This window comes from Micromys minutus (genome assembly GCF_963924665.1).
Source record: "Micromys minutus genome assembly, chromosome: 25".
NCBI lineage: Eukaryota > Metazoa > Chordata > Mammalia > Rodentia > Muridae > Micromys > Micromys minutus.
Window position 1 is genome coordinate 4,014,593 of NC_137960.1, and position 19,886 is coordinate 4,034,478.

A 19,886-nucleotide genomic window follows, 5' to 3' on the forward strand; every position below is an offset into this window, starting at 1 on the left:
GACTACAGTTCAGTACTCCAGACACACAAATAAGGTTCAGTTGCATCCAATTCTGTGTCTGCTGCAGATCTCTGAGAGTTTGAAGCCAGGTTGGTCTACATAGTGAGTTCAGGACAGCCAGGGTTAGGCAGAGAGAGACCCCATCTCAAAACAAACAAAACCAAACATCAAAACAACAAATTAAATGTCCCACCAGCTACTTCCATAAATTGTGTTTCTGAGATTCGGGTGTCACTATGTATTCCTGACTGGGCTCAAACTCAGTAATTTTTCTCCCTTAGTGTCCCAAGGAGACAGCACTGTGTTAAGACACCATTGATGGGGTATGCCACTTTATTAAGTGAGAAGACCTGGCTTCTACACTGAGTTAATCTGGGGAAACAGTGATGTGGACCCTAGGAACAAGCTGTAAGCAGGCCCCAAGGGAGTCGCTGCACACCTTCCTCTACTAGCGTTCTACCGGAGTGAGCATGTCTGCATAGGTGTGAGCCTGGGAGAGCATGCTTGGAGGCCTGAGAGCAATGTCGGGTGCCTTCCCTCTATCACTCTCATTTCTGGAGTCAGGGTCTCTCACTGAACCTGGAGCTCACGACTGCCTAGAGTGGCCAGAAAGCACACTTCAGGACCCCTGCCTCCACCCACCAGTGTTAGAATCATACACATAAGCTGGCCTTTTACCTGGGTACAAGTACTGTACCCACTGAGCCATCTCCCTGGCCCTGTGTGTCCCGTCTTACAGTCCAGTTAAACATTCCTGCTTTTTGTATTCACCTGTCTGGTTAACGTCTATTCTACATACAAGCTAAGTGCAGCACACTCAACCTAGGAAGCAAAATGCTTGAGAACCAAGGCCATCTTCGGTGAGACCAACACTCGAGAACCAGCAGTTCTGACCACGGTCCCTCATACCTGTGCCGCCTGTGCCTTCGCTACTAGCTGAGCCCACCAAGCAGCTGTCAGTGTCCCATGAGACACCTGATGGAAAAAGCCCGATACCACCACGGACAGTACAACATGTGCCTGTGGAACAAGCGCACTGTCCGGGTTAGCATCTGACCTCCCAACTCACTGAGTTTGTCCTGCAGACGAGCGTGAATTACTTTAAAACAGAAAGGCGATGATGCTCCCATAAGCTGTCCATTTGTGCGCCCTATATGACACTCTTGACCTAAACACTAACTGGCTAGAGACTTAGCTCAATAGGTACAGTGTTTGCCCAGCATGTACAAATTCACTCCAGTTCTATAAAAACTAATTAAGATAGGGTAAAAGTGGCATTTGTTTTTAAAAGAACTACAAACCAGAACTACAAATCAGACCCCCTCCCCCAAATAAACTACTGCAGGGAAATGATGTCACTTTCTGGGAGCATCTGCGTCTGAGGCCGAGTGGGACCCGCTAGTGTGGAGCACACAGATCTTTCAACTCACACTCAGTATCCCTAGGATGCTGAACCCTGAGCACAAGAACTAAAGCCAGTCAAACCAGCCCCACTTCAGGCCTTTATTTCCTTAGCCACTGGCATGTGGCCTTTGACACCAATAACTAAAACAAACCAACAGGATGCACTGGAAAAATAGCCAAGAAGGTAAACTTAAGTGGTAAACAAACCCAGCCAGGACTAATTAACCAATGGGAAACCTGGCTTGCAAATGTCTGGTTTGAAGGCCATGATCTTGGAGGATCTGAGTCAGAACTTCCAGCTGGAAGATGCAGTAGGTCTATTTTGTCAGGGAACACACTGCCTCAGAGGCAAACATTCCTAGTGAAATAGAAACTTTCTTCTGTAGAAACACTCAACAAATTAGTAAAGAAATAATGTAACTGGCCAGGATCCCAGGCAGGGGCATCAATCATATGTTCTGGACTAGCCTGGGCTACATAGCCAGGTAAGAAGGGTGAAGATGAAATGTTCTGCTTGGAGTCCACTGTGCTGATGCATATCACCAACACATGAAGACACCTTAGATCACTCAAACCATGGTTAAAGCAAGGGCCTACACTTGCCCAACAAGCCCAGAGCAACACCCCCAAGCTGCAAGCCTCGTTCTGCATAAGATCCCTCTGAAGGCTGCTGACCATGGGACTTGAGTGGCAGAGTGAGTGCTGTGTGGCTGGAGGACAGCACAGACATGCAGACAGTGCTCCCGAAGGGACAGCAGAGAGGAGCCAAGACTGGCTGGACACCCCCCTAGTGACTTGTTAAAAGGCCCTCCAAGAACAACCCCCGCAGCACGAACACAGAGAGTCCAGATTTTTTTTTATGACTTATTTTTACTTCCTGTGCACTAGTGTTTTGCCTACATGAATGTCTGTGTGAGGGTGCTGGATTCCCTAGAACTGGAGTTATAGACAAGTGTGAGCCACCATGTGGGTGCTGGGAATTGAACTCCAGTCCTCTGCAAGATCAGTCAGTGCTCTCACCAAAGGTCCCAACAGAGGCCAGCTCCAGGACTGGAGTATGGGAAATGTAAGGCAAAACTGAGCATCAGAACAAAGACATGGGACAAGGCTCAAGAGTCAGCCTGCAAGTGCCCTGTGGCTGAAGCTAGAGTAACTATGAACAAGTATTCCAGCAGCAGACGACTCAATGTACATGAGACCACACAGGTAGACAGCCATGACTGACAACATGAGGAACAGACAGACTTGCTTGCAAAGGATTCCAGACAATGCGCCGGACACGCCCTTCTAGTTAGGAGCTGTAGGTGTTTCCTTATGTTGCTTTTAATCTTATGGGGTTTGGTTTTGGTGTCTTGAGACAGGGCTCTCCATATGTACCCAGGCTTACATTAGACCCACGCCTCTCAGACCTAATGCTGGACGGACATTATGCAATAAACTTCGTTGAGATGGCCAGGAGCTGCCCTTGGTGAGGCTTTAGCTCCCCAGTGACTGACAGGGCACAGCACTGGTTATGCCTGCTCCTCCCATCTTCCAAGTAAACCTATTTGTTTCGGGCTTCAAGGAAGCTGTTCTCAATCCATGGCATAATCCTAGCTGGATGAAGGCAAGAACCCCACCTCTCAGTGTCCTCTCCAGAGTCACAGGATTCACTGACAAACTGTGGGAAGACTTTAACATGTCCCTGTCCTTTACTCAGTCTCACCTCAATGGCTGGGCCTCTTGTGGAAAGGCAGTCCCGTCCTCGCTCACCCACGGCCATCTGCAGTGAAGAGCTAAGAAGCGCCTCCTGGCCAGACGCACCGAGGCTGCACGCCCTGGCTGAGGCTCTCCTCCCTTCTCTAATTTACCTTAATCTCAACACACCAAAACTCCAAACTGCACTTACCACCGCTCAACCAAACTAGTTTCAGTCTAAAAATGAAGCAGGATCTCCTTGTCAACACTCTGAAACTCTTCTTTAATGATGGATATCTGGGAACTAGTCATGGTTGAACATCCCTTAAACCCCAGCAGAGGTTAAGAAACTTAACACCAGCCTGGTCTACAGAACAAGCTCTAGAACAGCCAGGACTACATAGAGAAACACTGTCTTGAAAAGCCAGACAACCAGATGATGCTTGTTCGGGTAAAACCTTTTTGCTCCTTCTACCATAATATGCAATGCTTTTTAAGCACAGCTTATTTTTAGAGCAGGTTCAGGTTCATAACAAAATCAGAGAAAGTACAGACATTTCCTTCATGGTCACAGCACGGCCCCTAGTCTGTTAAGACAGGTGAGGCCCCATGACATCCTCCGGCCACAGCTTGTGCTGCCTGTTCAGTGTGTGCAGACGTGCACTGATGTACAAGTCAGACTCACACTCTGCCACCTGGTGGTTTTAGAGACTGGAGACAACGCTTTATCAAACCTGTTCTTAGAAAGTTCCTTTGGGCTGGAGATGGTTCCGTGGTTAGAGCACTGGCTGCTCTTCCAGAGGTCCTGAGCTCAAATTCCAGCAACCATATGGTGGCTCTCAGCCATCTGTAATGAGATCTGATGCCCTCTTCTGGTGTGTGTGAAGACAGTGATAGTGTACTCTCATACATAAAATAAATATTAAAAAAGAAAGAAGGAAGGAAGGAAGGAAGGAAGAGCGAGCCTTTCTGTGTGTCTGTGGAATATCTTGATTTCTGCCAGGGTATTTTGCAGAGCCCGTGAAGGCTCTCATCACCCCATAGACTCTTGCAGATAATCTCTGGAGATCCATTACTATTTAGCCGTTTAGGCCATGTGATGAAAATCAAGAGGAAATCGAGTGAAATTCAAAAGACCTGTCACACACGCTGTTGTCCCTGAGTCTGTCAGTGAAGTGAACTTGTCCCCTGAGGGGATGCAGTTCTTGTTGGAGGCGGTATTAAGGTGGATTGCTGCTCCACGTGTGCCTGTGTCGTGTATGTGTCTTTATTGTGTTTGATGCTGCCTATGCTCCCTAGGTCTTTGTTTGATGTCTGACACCAACTGGGGAAGTCCCCAGCCTTTACTGACTGTTTCTCTCTTTTCCCAGGAACACACACAAGTGTTCTACTTGTGTGGCTACACAGTTCCTTTCTGCTTTTTAAAGTAAAGCTGAAACTTCGGGTAAGGAGAGAGTATCAGATCCCCCGGGGAGTCGTCAGGAAGAGCAACAGGAGGATTTCACTGCTGACAATGTCTCAGGCCCTCTCTTGCCTCTGCATTACCGTCTGAGATTTCAATGAAAACCCTTAAACCCAGAGATTATTGTCTCAGCCCATTACACTTTTCTGCTCACGCTGTTCATATGCCAGCGTGCTCTCTGCACATGACAGTGTGCGGACTGCGGACTTTAAAAAGTTCTCAGTCTGAGCTAGGCACGACGGCACAAGCCTACAATCCACCTACACCATGACTCAGTCTCACACTAAACAGCAATGGTAGTACATGCACTGAATCTTAGCTCTTAGGAGGCAGAAGCAGGTGAATATCTGAGTTTTATGCCAGCCTGGTCTACAGGATGAGTTTCTAGATAGCCAATGCTATACACAGAGAAACCCTGTACTCAAAAACAAACAAACAAGCACCCCACCCCTACTCCACTTTTAAACAAGTTTCTGGTCTAGTGTTCTTTGGGTCGCCTGCCTGATGCCCTTGTCTCCTTCACAAAGAAAGGTTGTGGTAGGGAGGCCCAGTGGGAGGGAAGTGGCTACAGTCCTATGATCAAGTCCACCTCTAGTGATCTCTGCCTTGTCTGTGGACTCCATCAGTGTTCCTCAGTTTCCCCTGTACAACTGTATCTCCCTTTCTCCATAAGGAAGGTGGAACTGCAAAACTGGACATTCCGTTGTTCCCCTAAAGTCTGAAAGCAGCAAGCATTTCTTTCTTAAGATTTATTTTTATGTATGTGAGTGCTTATGTGATACACACCAGCATGCCAGAAGAGAGCATCGGATCCCATTACAGATGGCTGTGAGCCACCACGTGGTTGCTGGGATATGAACTCAGGACCTGAGCACTCCAGCACAAGGAGCACTTAAGCAAGGCATCACGAAGCACTGCATGACACACACCCAAGAGCTCACTCCCGTGCCGTCTGGTCTCCAGCCTCCCCACACCAACAACACGGAATCTCACGTATTACCAGGTAGGTTAGAAACACTTTCATCACCACGATGCATGCCTAAGAGCAATGGCTTCCATGGCCCTCAGAAGCCAACATCTATAGTAACAACACAGCTGTCGGGCATGTTCATACAACAGTAAGACATTCAAACACATTTACTTGGGGAAAGAACTTTCTACAGCCCTGACCCTTCTGTCTGAAATAAGACACTGAAGTGAAGCTGCAGTCAATGCCCTTGCTGCTCTGTGACCTGGACCCTGACTCTCCTTGACAAAATCCCACCATGCTGCCAAGCATGAGAAATAATGAGAGCTCAGACAGAGAACCCTTAAGAAGCAGCTGGGATGGTGGCTCACCGAGTAAGGACTGCACTAAGTCCCCAGGAGGACAAGAAACAAGGGGACATGTATCCTCAGAAGTCAGTTAACACTGATTCATGCAGTGAGGACAGACTGACAGCGAGGACAGACAGTGAGGACAAAACAATGTGGAGGGCAGCAAAAGCTGACACCCAGGGTCATCATCAGACTTCTACACTTGAACAGCTGTGGCACTGACACATACCAATGTACACAGCAAATAAATAAAGAACAGAATCCACCTCAATCAGGGTCCACACAAGATAAACTGACAATTGTGGTGGGGTTCCTGCACTAAGCAGCCAGGGTCAGACCTGTTTTAAACAGAAAAGACCTTCCCTTAGTGGGTACTTAGAGGGTCACCACCTTCTCTAATCTCTCAACTCCTGTGAGGTGGATGTGTGTTTATTTTACAGAGACTGAGCTGCTGGAAGGTAGCTGTACTCCTGAAATCAATGCAAACGTGACTCATGCTCACTCTAGTGTAAGAGGAGAAATCATCATCAAACTACAATGCACCAGGTTGGTTTTATCTGTTCATTCAGCAAGCATCCCAGACGGTCTCTGCTATGACTACTGGATTTTAGTGAGGTTATACCTTGGCAGTCTATGAAGAGTACCCGCCCACAGAAATGGGAAGCACAGTAGCCACAGGGGCTGCAGATCCCTATGTCAAGAACTCTAACACTCTGAAACTGTAAGTCGAATCAAATTGTATTTTATAAAGTTGGTTTTAGCACAGAAATAGAAAGCTAAGACAACAGTTACTATTAATCCAAAGGATATATATAGTACATAACCATTAATATTTTGGTCTTTTTATTTATTTTAAAACAGGATCTCTCTGTGTAGCTTTGGCTGTCCTTGAACTCAGAGATCCTGCCTACCTCTGCCTCCCATGGCTGGAATTAAAAGTGTGAACCACCACCATTCAATACACATTTTTAATGTTTTGGAATTACACAAAACATTTTTATATAACCTGTGAGTCAAACAGGAAGCCTCCAGGGAACTTTGAAACCTCTGGGAACTGAATGAAAGCAAAGCAATCTGGAAGTTGAGGGTGATAGTAGCTGAGGGTGACAGCGGGAGAAGGAAGGTGGCAGCGGGAGAGGGTGACAGCGGGAGAAGGAAGGTGGCAGCGGGAGAGGGTGACAGCGGGAGAGGGTGGCAGCGGGAGAGGGTGGCAGCGGGAGAGGGTGGCAGCGGGAGAGGGTGACAGCAGGAGAGGGTGATAGCGGGAGAGGGTGACAGTGGGAGAAGGAAGGTGGCAGCGGGAGAGGGTGACAGCGGAAGAAGGTGACAGCAGGAGAGGGTGACAGCAGGAGAAGGAAGGTGGCAGTGGGAGAGGGTGACAGTGGGAAAAGGAGGGTGACAGTGGGAGAGGGTGACAGCGGGAGAAGGAAGGTGGCAGCGGGAGAGGGTGACAGCGGGAGAAGAAAGGTGGCAGCGGGAGAGGGTGACAGCGAGAAACAAGGTTCAGGAGACCGGGCTCCACCATCACATCACAGAAGCCTCAGTCCATGCCTTGTTTCTAGAAACTAGAAATGAACAAACACAAACCGAGTGACAGGAATGATAAGGAGCATAGATAAATACATGAAACGAGCTGGGCCCAGCCCTGCAGTTAAAGCACAGAGATCATTCTCAGTCAGCCTTCACTGACCACAGTGAGCTCCAGCCAGGCTACATACATAAGACACTGTGTGGAAACAACAGCAAACCAGAGACATCTGCAGATCCGAAAAGAACCTAAGTAAGAATCAACAAAAGCAACAGATGGCCCTTTGAAAAGGCCAATACAGCTGACAACACAGGTTCTCCCTCAAGACAACATTAGAAGAAAGGGACCCACAGCACTAAGGATGAAAAGAGGATGTGCCACCAGATCCACGTGCTTCAAGGACAGCAGGACAACAAACTAGCTGACACTTAGTTGAGAGGAGCCCCAGAGTCATTCAAGATGAGTGACTTCACCTGTGTAGTCAGGAACACAAACAACAACCTAAAAACTCCAGGCACATCCTTGTGTGACCTGCAGGTTCTGTAGAAGAGGAATATTAAGGTCTATACATTTTTTAATGTATTGTTACTATAGTAACCTATGTGTGTGCATGCACACAGCACCCCGTGAGAATCGGACAGTAGCTTACAGGAGTAGATCTCTCCTTCCATGATGTGAGTTCTATAGACTGCATCAGATCCTCTGGCTTAATGGTAAGTGGTAAACACCTTTACCTGCAGAGCCATCTAGCCAGCCCACGGGCTCTCATCAAAAATTGGAAAAGCTAGGCATGGTGGCACATGTCTTTAATGCAGCACTTAAGAGGCAGGTGATCTGTGTGAGTTTGAGGTCAGCTTAGTCTACATATTGAGTTTCAGGCCAGATACATGGGGAAGCCATCTCTCAAAACAAAAACAAAAAAACCCCCAACAGAACAATAATTGGCACAGGCAGGTGGATCTGCGGAGAGCAGGCCTTCCAGTGTTTTTCCGGTGACAGGCTCTCGCTCCAAGCCCAGGACCACTCTGCAGCCCAAAAGGCTTGAGGCTTAGCAACCATCTGTTCTCAGTGCTGCTTGGACTCCTTACAAGTCATAGCTCCTGTGGAGACACTAAGTGCTCTGTGGCACTAGGCTCCACCATCCAGGTCTCCCCAAGACCCACCTTAGGCAATAGACCTACTTCTTTGAGAAGTTCATTTTCTCATTTGTGGCCACAGGGTTGGCATCCCCTGAGCACCCAGCAGGATCTCCCTAGGCCTTCAGCAATGTGGGCACTGGCTACAAGGAAGCAGCCAATCCAGCCAGGCCAATACCAGGGCCCCATCCTGACTGGGCAGAGCCACAGTCCCAGCTCCTGTGTAGGTAGACAGGAGCCGCCCCACCTGAAACCTAAGCAGGCTGCAGCAAGCAAGACACCAGCGGAGCTGGGAAGTTTCTTCTTTCTTCACACTGAGCTGTCCTGATCCAGAACTGTGCTTTGCACCAAGTAGATAAACCCCCACTGCTGTCCTCCCGCCATAAAAGCGGTCCAGTGTCGTGAGTGGGTCTTTCCTACAGAGCAGCCATTAGTCAGCCACAGTAAAATGACACTGTGCTGAAATAACCAGATCACATCATCTACACGTGCTTTAAGTTCACTTCCACTTCACTTATTGGGTCTCCGTGGTGTGCCCATCCACGGCACGCTTGTGGAGGTTAGAGGACAACTCGTAAGGCTGGGTTTTCTACTGAGGGAGCCCAGGGATGTCAGGCTTGGACTAAGATCTAACCATCTAACCAGCTCATACATTTAAGTCCTCAAGTAAGTCTTGGGTCACGTATAAGGTCTCTCTACTAAACACCTAAAATTTTGAAATATAAAAAGGAAACTACAAAAGGAGAAACTGCTTTAGCGCCATTACACCAATGCTGACTCAAGCCTTCTACAGCACTCAAAAGTCAGAGAAGGCAGTAGCAGAAGCCACAGGCTTAGTGGCAGGCTCAGCATTCATGACCTCTGCACAGGAGGAAGCACAAGCTCTTTCAAGACAAAACAAAAACAAAAGCTCAGGACAGAGCAGAGGTGGGTGGATAGGTGTACACCCATTTCTGTGCCTTTGAGGTCAGCCAGGTCTACACAGTGGGTTACAGGAAAGCCAGGGCTACAAGAGGCCCTGTCTCAAAAACAAAACAAAACAAAACAAGACAGAGCAGAGAGAACTGACTTCTAATTGAAAAGTCTTCTGCACTGTCAGGGAAACCCACAAAAGCACTATGTGGTGGGTGTCAGCCACCATTACAGGGCAGACAGTGAGCTGCCGTCGCTGGGTGATCCCACCTTTAACCTCAAGACTAGCAGAGGCCTCTAAACCTAAGGGAGCAGTTGCTTCCTAGGCAGTAACTCAGGAATACAGCTGCAGGAAGACTAGAGCTCTCAGAGAAGCGAGTAGCTCCGAGGCTATTGACTGGCTGCCCAGCCTCCCTGTCTGTGGGAGCCTAGGGAGCCTGCTCTGGGACAAGACAGAGGGTATTTACTAGGAAATTCCCATCGCAAAGCAACCCAACAGAAGTTTGCATGCATTGACATCTGAGTTCTTACTTTCAGGCTTGGACTATTTAATCAACTGAGGAGGTGTCAAGCATTCACCGTGCTCTTCAGCAGGGCAGATAATTGCTCAGGAGTCAAGGCAAGAGGGATTGATTACACAGCGAGTTCCAGGACAGCCAGGGCTACACAGTAAGACCTACCTCAACAACAAACAACACAACAGAACCAACAGTTACGTTAAAAAGAAGCCACCACTACCTTAAATCCAGAACCCTGGACTGTAGTGTTGCACAAGATACTTCTGCTCTAACGGGGTGATGATGCTGTTTTCAAATTATATCCTGGAATGGAGGGCACACACTTTTAATCTCAGTACTTGAAAAGTAGCAGCAGAGTGGTTGATCTCTGTGAGTTTGAAGCCAACCTGGTCTACATAGTAAGTTTCAGGAAAATTTAGAGTATATAACATGAAAACCCTGTTTAAAAAATAAAAGCAAACAAGCCCTCAAAACTCTGCCTTCTACCAATCCTTGTGGGTGTGGGTAGGGGCTGTGGCGCTAGTGAAAGCAAGCACAGAAAAATCCATGCTGACATCATCCAGTGAGGCTGCTACCCAGGACAGTGGGGCTTTTGATGCTTCAAACTCAGACACTCAAATATGTTGCTAGTCCCTACCCCACAGACATGACCAACAGCTTCACACAACTTGTCTTTCCACGGTGGGAAAGGTTCACACACCTATCTGTATTTCAGAAGTCTGCCTGAAAAACGTCTTTCTTCTTTGTTACTGTTAACTTTAAGTATGCTTTAAATATTTTTAAATATTTAACTATTTTTGAGACCTTTCTTTCCCTACTCTCTGAAGTGCAGCCATTTCACACCCTGCCTCTGACTTAGATCTGGGCAGTTATAACCACACGGTGGCAGCATGCCCAACAGCAGGCTTCCTTGTCTGAATCTGAAATAGCCGGTCTTCAGAAAAAGACTCAAGATTTATATTTCATTTACAACTTGATATGTCCCTCCTAAAACACTTTCCAGACAAGTCTCACCAGTTCAGAGCAGTATCTCCACCGGGGTTGCCCCCAAACACTCATGGGAAGACGTCTAGAGAACACTGAAGGGAATTGATGCCTCGACAGACAGCTCAGAGATTAAGAACACTGGGTTTGGTCCCTTGCACCCACATGGCGGCCCACAACCATCTGTACCTCCAGTTCCATGGAGATCTGATGCCCCCTCTCCTGGCCTCTCAGAGCACCAGGCACACATGCAGTCCACTTATACACATGCAAATCAAACATTCATGTACATTCGCAAGAGAAAAGGGAAGGCAGATGAATCTCTGGGAGTTCAAGGCCAGCCTGGTCTACAAAGTGAATTCCAGGACAGCCAGGGCTATACACTTGGAGCCCATCACAAAAACCAACCAAACCAAAAAACAAAAATGTATTTTCCCCCCAAAAGAACTGAAATAATTATACTTATTTAATGCATGCATGCGATGCATACATAGTACCTCAGCGTGCATGTGGCAGTCAAAGGACTCCTTACAGGAGCTGGTCCTTCCATCACCAACGTGGGTGCAGAAACCACCAAGTGTATCTAACCTATACTTGTATTTGCACACCAACTTACACTCATCTAAAAACAGTGACGTCCATTTAAGAACTTTCCTGAGCTGTAGTATGAATGAGCCCAGAATATCGTCAGGGGAGATGACACGCACCTTCAACCATAGCCCTGGAAGGTACAAGCAGAAAAGATCACTATAAGCCAAGGCCAACCTGAGCTATATAGAGAGGTCCAGGCTAGCCTTGGCTACATTGAGAAATCCTGTTTCAAAACAAAACAAAATTTAAAAAGAGATAAATAAAAATTTTACTGAGAAAGGCCTGGGAAGCACATTTGTAATCCTAGCCCTTAGTAGTCAGAGGCAGGAGGATCCGTTAATGCTGGGGCTGGGAAGATGGCTCAGTGGTTAAGAATAAGCATTGCTGCTGCAGATGATTTGGGTTTAGTTCTCAACAACTACACTGAACCTCACAACCATCTGTAACGCCAGTTCCAGGGGATCCTGTAGGATGATGTCATTATACAGCAAAGTGGGCCCAGTCTATCACTGGATAAGAAGAAAAGGCGGGGGAGGGGGGAGTCTGGGAAAGAGAGAGGAGAAAACACGGAAGCAGACGTGGATGTTTTTCTCAGCACATCTCTATAGAGATAAGGTTGTAATAAATATTTTCTAAGGGATTGAACTGTACAGGATCATTTGACTTATGTTGGTGAACAAATTATATTATACCAACTGGATCAGAGTATTGGGTGACTTAATTGAGTTCGAAGTCATGGGATGCACAAAGCCCTTCATGGAGTTGGGATGTGTGTGTAAGGCTTAGCAACAACTTGGCAGCAACATGCCAAGGGAAAGTGAGTGAAAACAACACACTGGGCAGTCATGGACCACTCAGGAGACACAGCTGGGCTTGGGTGGAGTAGATCACACCTGGGTCAAAAGAAGCCGGGGTCTGTGGGTCTGTGAGTACTTAGAGGTGGTGTGGAGCCAGTAAGATAAAGGATGCCCCGAAGAGCAACGTGGCCCTATGGGAACTGGCTCAGAATGAAAAGTTGTCATTTTTTAATATTTACTGCTGCAGGATCCAATGCCTCTTTCTAACCTCCAAGGGCTCTTACATTCACATGGTATACACACACACACACTCTCTCTCCACCACCCCAATCACCCTCCCCTCTCTCAGGGTCACACATACCTACACATGAATTTAAGTATTTTTTAAAAGTTTAGTACCAGCCTGGGTTAAGGGTTATGTGTAGATTCTAATAGCCTGAGCTACATATATAACTCTGTGTATAACCCAGACTGATACTAAACTCTTTTTAAAAATAGTTAATTTCATGTGTAGGTATGTGTCATGGTTTGAATATACTTGTTTCAGGGAGTGGCACTATTAGGAGGTGTGGCCTTGTTGGAGTAGGTGTGTCACTGAGTGTGGGCTTTAAGACCCTCATCCTAGCTGCCTGAGAGTCTTCCCCTAGCAGCCTTCAGATGATAAGGTAGAATCAGCTCCTCCTGCACCATGCCTGCCTGGATGCTGCCTAATTCCACCTTGATGATGAAAATGGACTCAACCTATAAGCTAGTCCCAATTAAATGTTGTCCTTACAAGAGTTGCCTTGGTCATGGCCTCTGTTCACAGCACGAAGACCCTCACTAAGACAGTATGTGTCTTGCCTGAAGGGGAGAAAAAGAAAGAAAAAAAAGAACCCTAACTAAAAAAGAGAGGGTTTGTGGAAGAGCTCAGATATGGATCCTTGGTAGAGTGCTTGTCTAGCATACAAGAAACTGGGGGTTTTATCCCCAGTGCAGGGAATGAGGGGAGAATGAAAAGCTGAAACTGAGCAAGAAGTGGTGTCACTGTGCTTGTAACCAGAGCCCTTGCAAGTTGGAGGCAGAAAGGTTAGAAGGTCATTGGTGACTTTTAGCTACACAGGGAACTCAGAATAGCCTGTGCTACACTACACCTGTCTCACAAGGGGAAAGAGCTGGGGCGGTAGGTCAGAGCCAGGGATCCAGCGCCCTCTCTGGTCTCTAAAGGCACTGCATGCTGGTGGTGTACATTCAGACAAACACCACACACAATAATAAATGACTTAAGGGAGGAACAGGAAGAAAGCGATGGATTTTCTCGAGCAGGAAGGAGTAAAAAGAGAGAAGAGAATGACGGATGGACCGTGACGGTGTTAGGCCATGAGAAGAGCAGAAATCTGCTGGAAAGAAAGCTTTCAAACAGTAAGGACAGAGATTGATGGTGGGGATGGCCAGGCTGTCAGGTGCTTTCATCTCTCGGGAATCTGGCTCCATGACAGGAGGTACAGGCTGAGCAATGATGTCACACACACATTGTAAAACACTCTTTTACACTGCAAAAATATCTGGTTTCCATGGGCTGAATATGAAAACATTACTTCCAGGATACATGGCATAATACCAAAGGTCCACTCACTCCCAGACCAATTATGAACTCACCAAAGGACACAGGATATATAGAATCAACAGAAATTGGTTGTAAGAAATGACCAGTCCAGGGGTTTGGCATAGTTACCAAGGGAGGTTGTTCACAGAAAAATTTAAAGTCCCAGCCTATGAACATCCAGGTGTTTTGTCCATAATCCATTAAAACAAAGAGTTGAAACTCTGAAAACTGGCCCTGGCCAGAGAGTTTACACACATCCTGTGCAGACAACTGAGAGCAAAAGCTGCTAACGCCATATGGCGCAGGAGGTTACCAGGCCCAATGAAACCTGCCTCTCAAGGCAGTGACTGAGGAGTGAGATGCAGCTGAGCAGAGCAGAGAAGGCTGTAAAGGCCGCCATCACTGACTGCAAGGTGCAGCAGGGGAGCACGGCCTGGAGAATGGCAGAAGGGAAGAGGGTTGGCAGCTGCCAGACAGCCCCACTCTGTGCACGCCTTGATCCCCACAACTTTACTCCAGGGATGCTCACAATGTCTGCAGCTAGTCTTCTCACAGCACCTGTGGGACTGCACAGAGGTCAGCACCTCAGGAAACAACAGCTTACAAAGTCAAGCACACCTCACACAGGCCACTGCAGTCTACATTTCTAGGATGCAATATCACCACCATTACGGCATTTACCACACCATTACTGTGTGTCGCTGTCATAGCACCCAATGGCTTCATGTGGAATGCTATGAAGTTACGCAGTGCTGCCTCGGTCCCCCTGTCCTGGCCTGCACGAGGACATACTCACCTCCGTAATAGAGCCCAGTAGCAGTGCACATCCGCCACTGTCCCTGGTACATTCCTGCTCTGCTGGGGCTGCACATCTGGACGCTGACGTCTGCAATCTCTTGGGGCTCTAGTGATCTCACCATCACCATGTTCACATGTCCGAACTGGTCTCCCCCAACGTACTTAAGACAAACCCCTGGAGGCCAGGCCTCTGCCCCTATGTTCAAAGAGAGAAAGAAAAACTGTCAGGCAGGCAGTCGTTAGCACTGTTCTGGAGTGTATTCTTCATGAACAGGCACAAGCCTGCTCACACATCCCTGAGCAACCTAATGCCTCATGCCATTCAGCAAACTGTGAGGGAGGAAGAAGCGGCTCAGCAGGCAACTTACTGCAAAAGCCAGATAAAGTCAACTTGACCCCTGGAATTCACATAACATGAGAAAATCAATTCCTTCAAGTTGTCTTTGTGTGTGTGTCATTCTTTAAATGAATGTTTTTTAAAAAGAAATTGAGGGGGTGGAGAGATGGTTTAGTGAGTGGTTAAGAGCACTGACTGCTCTTCCAGAGGTTCTGAGTTCAAATCCCAGCAACCACATGAGATGATTGTAATGAGATCTGATGCCCTCTTCTGGTGTGTCTGAAGACAGCTACAGTGTACTTATATATAATAAATAAATAAATCTTAAAAAAAAAAAAGAAATTGAGAAAAATCAATCCATGGCCAACAGCATACCTTTATAACTTGGCAAATTTCACGAGCAAAATCATTCCTTAAGATCTGTGTCAGGTGACAATGCCCACTCCTATAGGCCCAAGAATATACATGGAGAGGAAGACCAAGCCCAAACCCAGGAAGGACAGCTTTCCATACTAAGAGAAAACATGTGGCCATTTTCACTGGAATTTTTAAAATACAAACATGACCAGTTCCCATGGCACAAGCTTGTGATAGCAGCTCTCAGGAGTTGGAGGCCAGTCTGGTTACACAGCAAGCTCTAGACCACCCCAGCTACACCTTGAGATTTTGCTTCAAGACGAGGAAAGAAAAAGAGAGGAGGGAGGTAAATAGTCTGCTCCCAGTGTTTCCTAGAGATCAGAGGATAAAATGTTCATTCTCATCCAAAACCAGTGTTTCCAGGACAGGACAAGAGGTTGGTCTGTCAGTAAAGGGCTTACTTTCTAAGCACTGAGTTGAGCCCCAGAACCCATGTATAAAAAGCTGGAAGAGGCTAGGAGGTGGTTCAGCAGTTACAGGACCTGCCAAGCAAGCAAGATGACTAACATTTGAATCCCAACCCAGGTAAGTGCCACCCTGGCACGGCAGCTCTCCTGCAATTCCAGTCTCAGAAGAGTCAGAATACTCAGAACCAACTGGCTACCAAGGAACGAAGATGTGAACTCAGGGTTTGACTCAGAGACCTGCCTCAAAAAGTTAAGGTGGAAGATCAGTGAATGCAGATTCCCAACATTAACTACGGCCTTTGTTAGAATGTGTATGTACCTGCATAGGCACCAGGCACCCACAAACACTTGTGCAAACTTAAGCAATTATGCATCCACAGCAAACACATGGCAACATTAATATAAAAGGCCAGATGTAGTACTATGTGCTGGTAATATCAGGCATGGGCAGAGAAGACGTGTGGATCCGTGAACCCTGCCAGCCAGCCAGCATAGCCTACCTGACAGGTCACACTCAGTAAGGGGTTGGCTCCAAAAAGCAGCAGACAGTACATGAGGCTGTCTTCTGGCTTACAGGCATATACCCCATTCATGTCGCCTGATTTAATGCTTGTCTTCTGGGATCCTTAATTATGAAATACCAAGGGGCTCAGAGACTGCTTAGGTCTCAGGTTCAAACGGTGAGGAGAAAACGAAAAGCTGCAAAGCTTGAGAGATCTCCCACACGAAATTAACTGTCCCAGGAGGAGTGGCTACAGCCAAGGTGCTAATGCAAAGGATGGGAGTGGTGATGCAAAGGCTCCAGCAGTAACACTTCCCAAAAATCTCACCTGGCATGCGCTTTTGTGTAAACTGTAAATGTGCACATCAAAATGAGAAGTCTATATGCTGACCAATCAAGTGCTACATGCACCAGAGATGCCAAGACGTGCTCTTCTGTGTGACTACATGCCACAGTACCGTCTCTTATTTTATTATAAGACTTGTGTTGACAGGTTTTTCTGTGCAGCACTGGTTGTCCCAGAACTTGCTCTGTGGACCAGGCTGGCCCTGAACTGAGAAAGCCTCTGCCTCTAGAGTGCCGGGACCAAAGGTGTTCATTCCCATGCCCAACTAAGATGGCTCCCTCTTTTAAAGGGGCTCACACCTACCATCCCAGCAATAAAAGAAATAAACAGGAGGATTGCTACCGTCTAGGGCAAGCCTGTGTGAGACACTGAGTTAGTTCAATGAGGTGGTGGGGAGCTGCTCGGCAATTAAAAATGGCTATGGCTCTTACAGAGGACCGAGTTATCTCCTAGCACCCACACAGCACCTCCCAGCCTTTGACTCCAGCCTGATGAAATGTAACATTTTATTCAGACCTCCTCGGGCTCCAGTACAGACCCACACATAACACACATCTATGCATAGTCTAAATATTAAAATAAAAAACATTTAAGCATAAAAAGAAACAATGACAAACCACCAGCAATTTCTGCCAGCAACTAAAGTGGCACAGGCCCCCAGAAGCTGAGTTTAAAAAGATTGCTGAATCCCAAGAGTGCAGGGACAATCTACGCAGAGTAACAAGGTATTAAAACAAATCTTAAAACATAAAGACTGCCAGTCTATTGCTTTCTTAACAGTTTAAAGGGCAACCAGGGCTGGCAGCACTGGCATCACACGGCAATGCTGGTTCTCCACTGGGGCTGGCACAGCTCACTGCGACATGAGGTGCCTTAGAAATGTCAGTCTCATCAAAGATCAAGATTCAAGGGGAGAAAGGTACAAATACACACACACACACACACACACACACACACAAATGCACATTCTGTTAGCACAAAAGTACCAGCAGGTCTGTTTTGAACTTCTAAGAAAATATAATTAGCCAAGACAAGGAGTGTGAGACTTGGCTGTCTTGGCAGACAAGGCATGGCTAGGAGACCTGAATGGCTGAGGCCCAGGGCTCCCAGCTATGCACAGAACAGTGCACTGCTACATCACAGGAAGACACAGAGGAGTAACAGGAGGTTGGTCCTCTTTTGGACAGTCCTGCTAGCTGTGCCTGTTTGATGCGCTGCATGAGCAGCTCTTGAAGAAAGAAGAGAGAGGTGTCCTCTGCCAAGTCTGGAGTGTGATGCCATGAAGGGAAGGCCCAAGCACCAGCCTCTGAGCTACCAAAGGTGTATTCTAGTTGCCAGTCACAGGGCTAGGACAGGTAACTCTCACAAGGTACAAGGCATCCTCAGCCAAGCCTGGCACGAGCCTCTAATCCACAAGCCAAGAACAGGCAGAAGAACCACAGGCTCAAGGCCGACCCAAGCTACACAGTAAGACGCCCTGTGCTGCAGAAACAGGAGGGATACTGAGCCGTCTGGGCCACCTGCTGAGCACACCTGAACTCTAGACCTGAGAATCTGAAAGGACTCTAAATTAGGTCCCCAAGACAAACCAGATAGATCTTTCTGGAACAAAATGACCACTCATGAGCTTTATGACCTTGGAAACTAAGTTCCGTATTTGATTAAGGTGGCAGTGCTCTGTTATCACAAAACAAACCAATAAAGGAGCCAACCACATCCCATCAATGCCAATCCTGAGACAATAACATCAGAAAAAAACAAAACAAAACAAAACAAAGTCATCTAGTAACTCCAGAAAGCCTGGATATGGCCACGAATCTGTGGATACCGGTGTCTGGAGATGTCTGCAACACGGGCATGTCTGTAGAGATCTTGTGTATGTGTGGATGCAGCCCGTCAATAAAATGCTCATTGTCTTGTAAGTTTAGGCAGGAAATAGAAGGTAGGACATTGGTAGAAAGAATTCTGGGATAGTCAAGTGCAGAAAGACACCCTGGGACAGGAAGGACAGATGGAAGAGAAGGACAGAGGAAGGCAGCCATGAGTCAGAGCATAGAATAAGCAGGATATTAAGAATGAGCTAGACAGAGAACAGGCCAAAGCCATGGCCAGGGTATTTTTACATATAAAGCCTCAGCCGTTATCTCTGCGAGCACAGCTTACAGTAAACACCCCACAACACAAGTCAGTGAAAAGACAAAGCTCCCAGGGAGAGCTCCCAATAACCCTGGGATGTGGAGGCAGCTCCATGGAGACAGACCTCCCACACCTAACGCAGCTACACCGTGCCAGAATGTGACAGATGAGCGCAGGGAAATACCCTCTGCAAAGCAAGGGAGAGAGCTGCCTATTTTAGTGACTGAAGGAAGAAAGCCGAGGAGGGAGGGGTACAGGTGAGCACAGCCCAATCTCAATCCTAGTCACAGACACTGGATCTCAGCAGAAGTCGGAATTCTTGCTCAACTTCCTTTCCAAAGGCTAGCTCCATTTTCATTTCTATGTAGCTCAAAAATACTAACTACAACATGAGCATGCTCAAGACACCCTCAAGGGATAATCACAGGTGTGCAACATCCAAGACAAACTAGTGACAAGTGTAGCTTAGCCCTGTGTGAGAAACTAAGATGCTGTGAGGTGGTGACAGAAATAGCTGTCTACTTTATGCATTCGTTTGAGTGAGTTCCCAGGCCTTGTGCATCAAGGTAAATTCTATCAGCCAAGTTACATGAGTACCTTCTTACATCTTTACAGGGAAGATTCTACAGCAAATAAGGTCTCAGTCCTGGAAGTATGCACCTACACAGCTAAATGTCAAAGGGTTGCTTCAGAGTATGTGCCGGTTAAACTCTAGGGAAGTTCCTGGGACAGCTACAGGCAGTCCTTACACATCTCACCTGCTGCATGTTAGCAAGATCTGCCTTGACAATCACATGATATTGGCTTCAGCCTCAGAAGAATGAAACCTGTTTGTGCATGGTAAAGGATAAAATCTGAAGTGACTGGAATTCAGACACAAGAATGGCTTTTCACACACACAAGCACTGTGAGCCAACAGCAACAACCTCAACAGTTTAGGTCAGCAGAAAGGCAGGCTAACCATCAGACAACCTCCCCCACATCCGCAGAGCTATCTACTGAGTAAATACTAGACCAGAGGCTTTACAGAAA

General features: G+C 47.1%; 1 protein-coding gene across 5 annotated transcripts in view; it reads right to left on the reverse strand.

The window, feature by feature from the left end:
* Positions 1-19,886, reverse strand: part of ILRUN (inflammation and lipid regulator with UBA-like and NBR1-like domains) — a 59,230-nt gene that overhangs the window by 17,290 nt on the left and 22,054 nt on the right. For all 5 annotated transcript variants that reach the window (XM_080937778.1, XM_080937779.1, XM_080937776.1 and 2 more), the window contains one exon: positions 14,708-14,905. In XM_080937778.1, the coding sequence (XP_080793904.1) occupies positions 14,708-14,905 (198 nt within the window). The remainder of the gene's footprint in view (positions 1-14,707; positions 14,906-19,886) is intronic.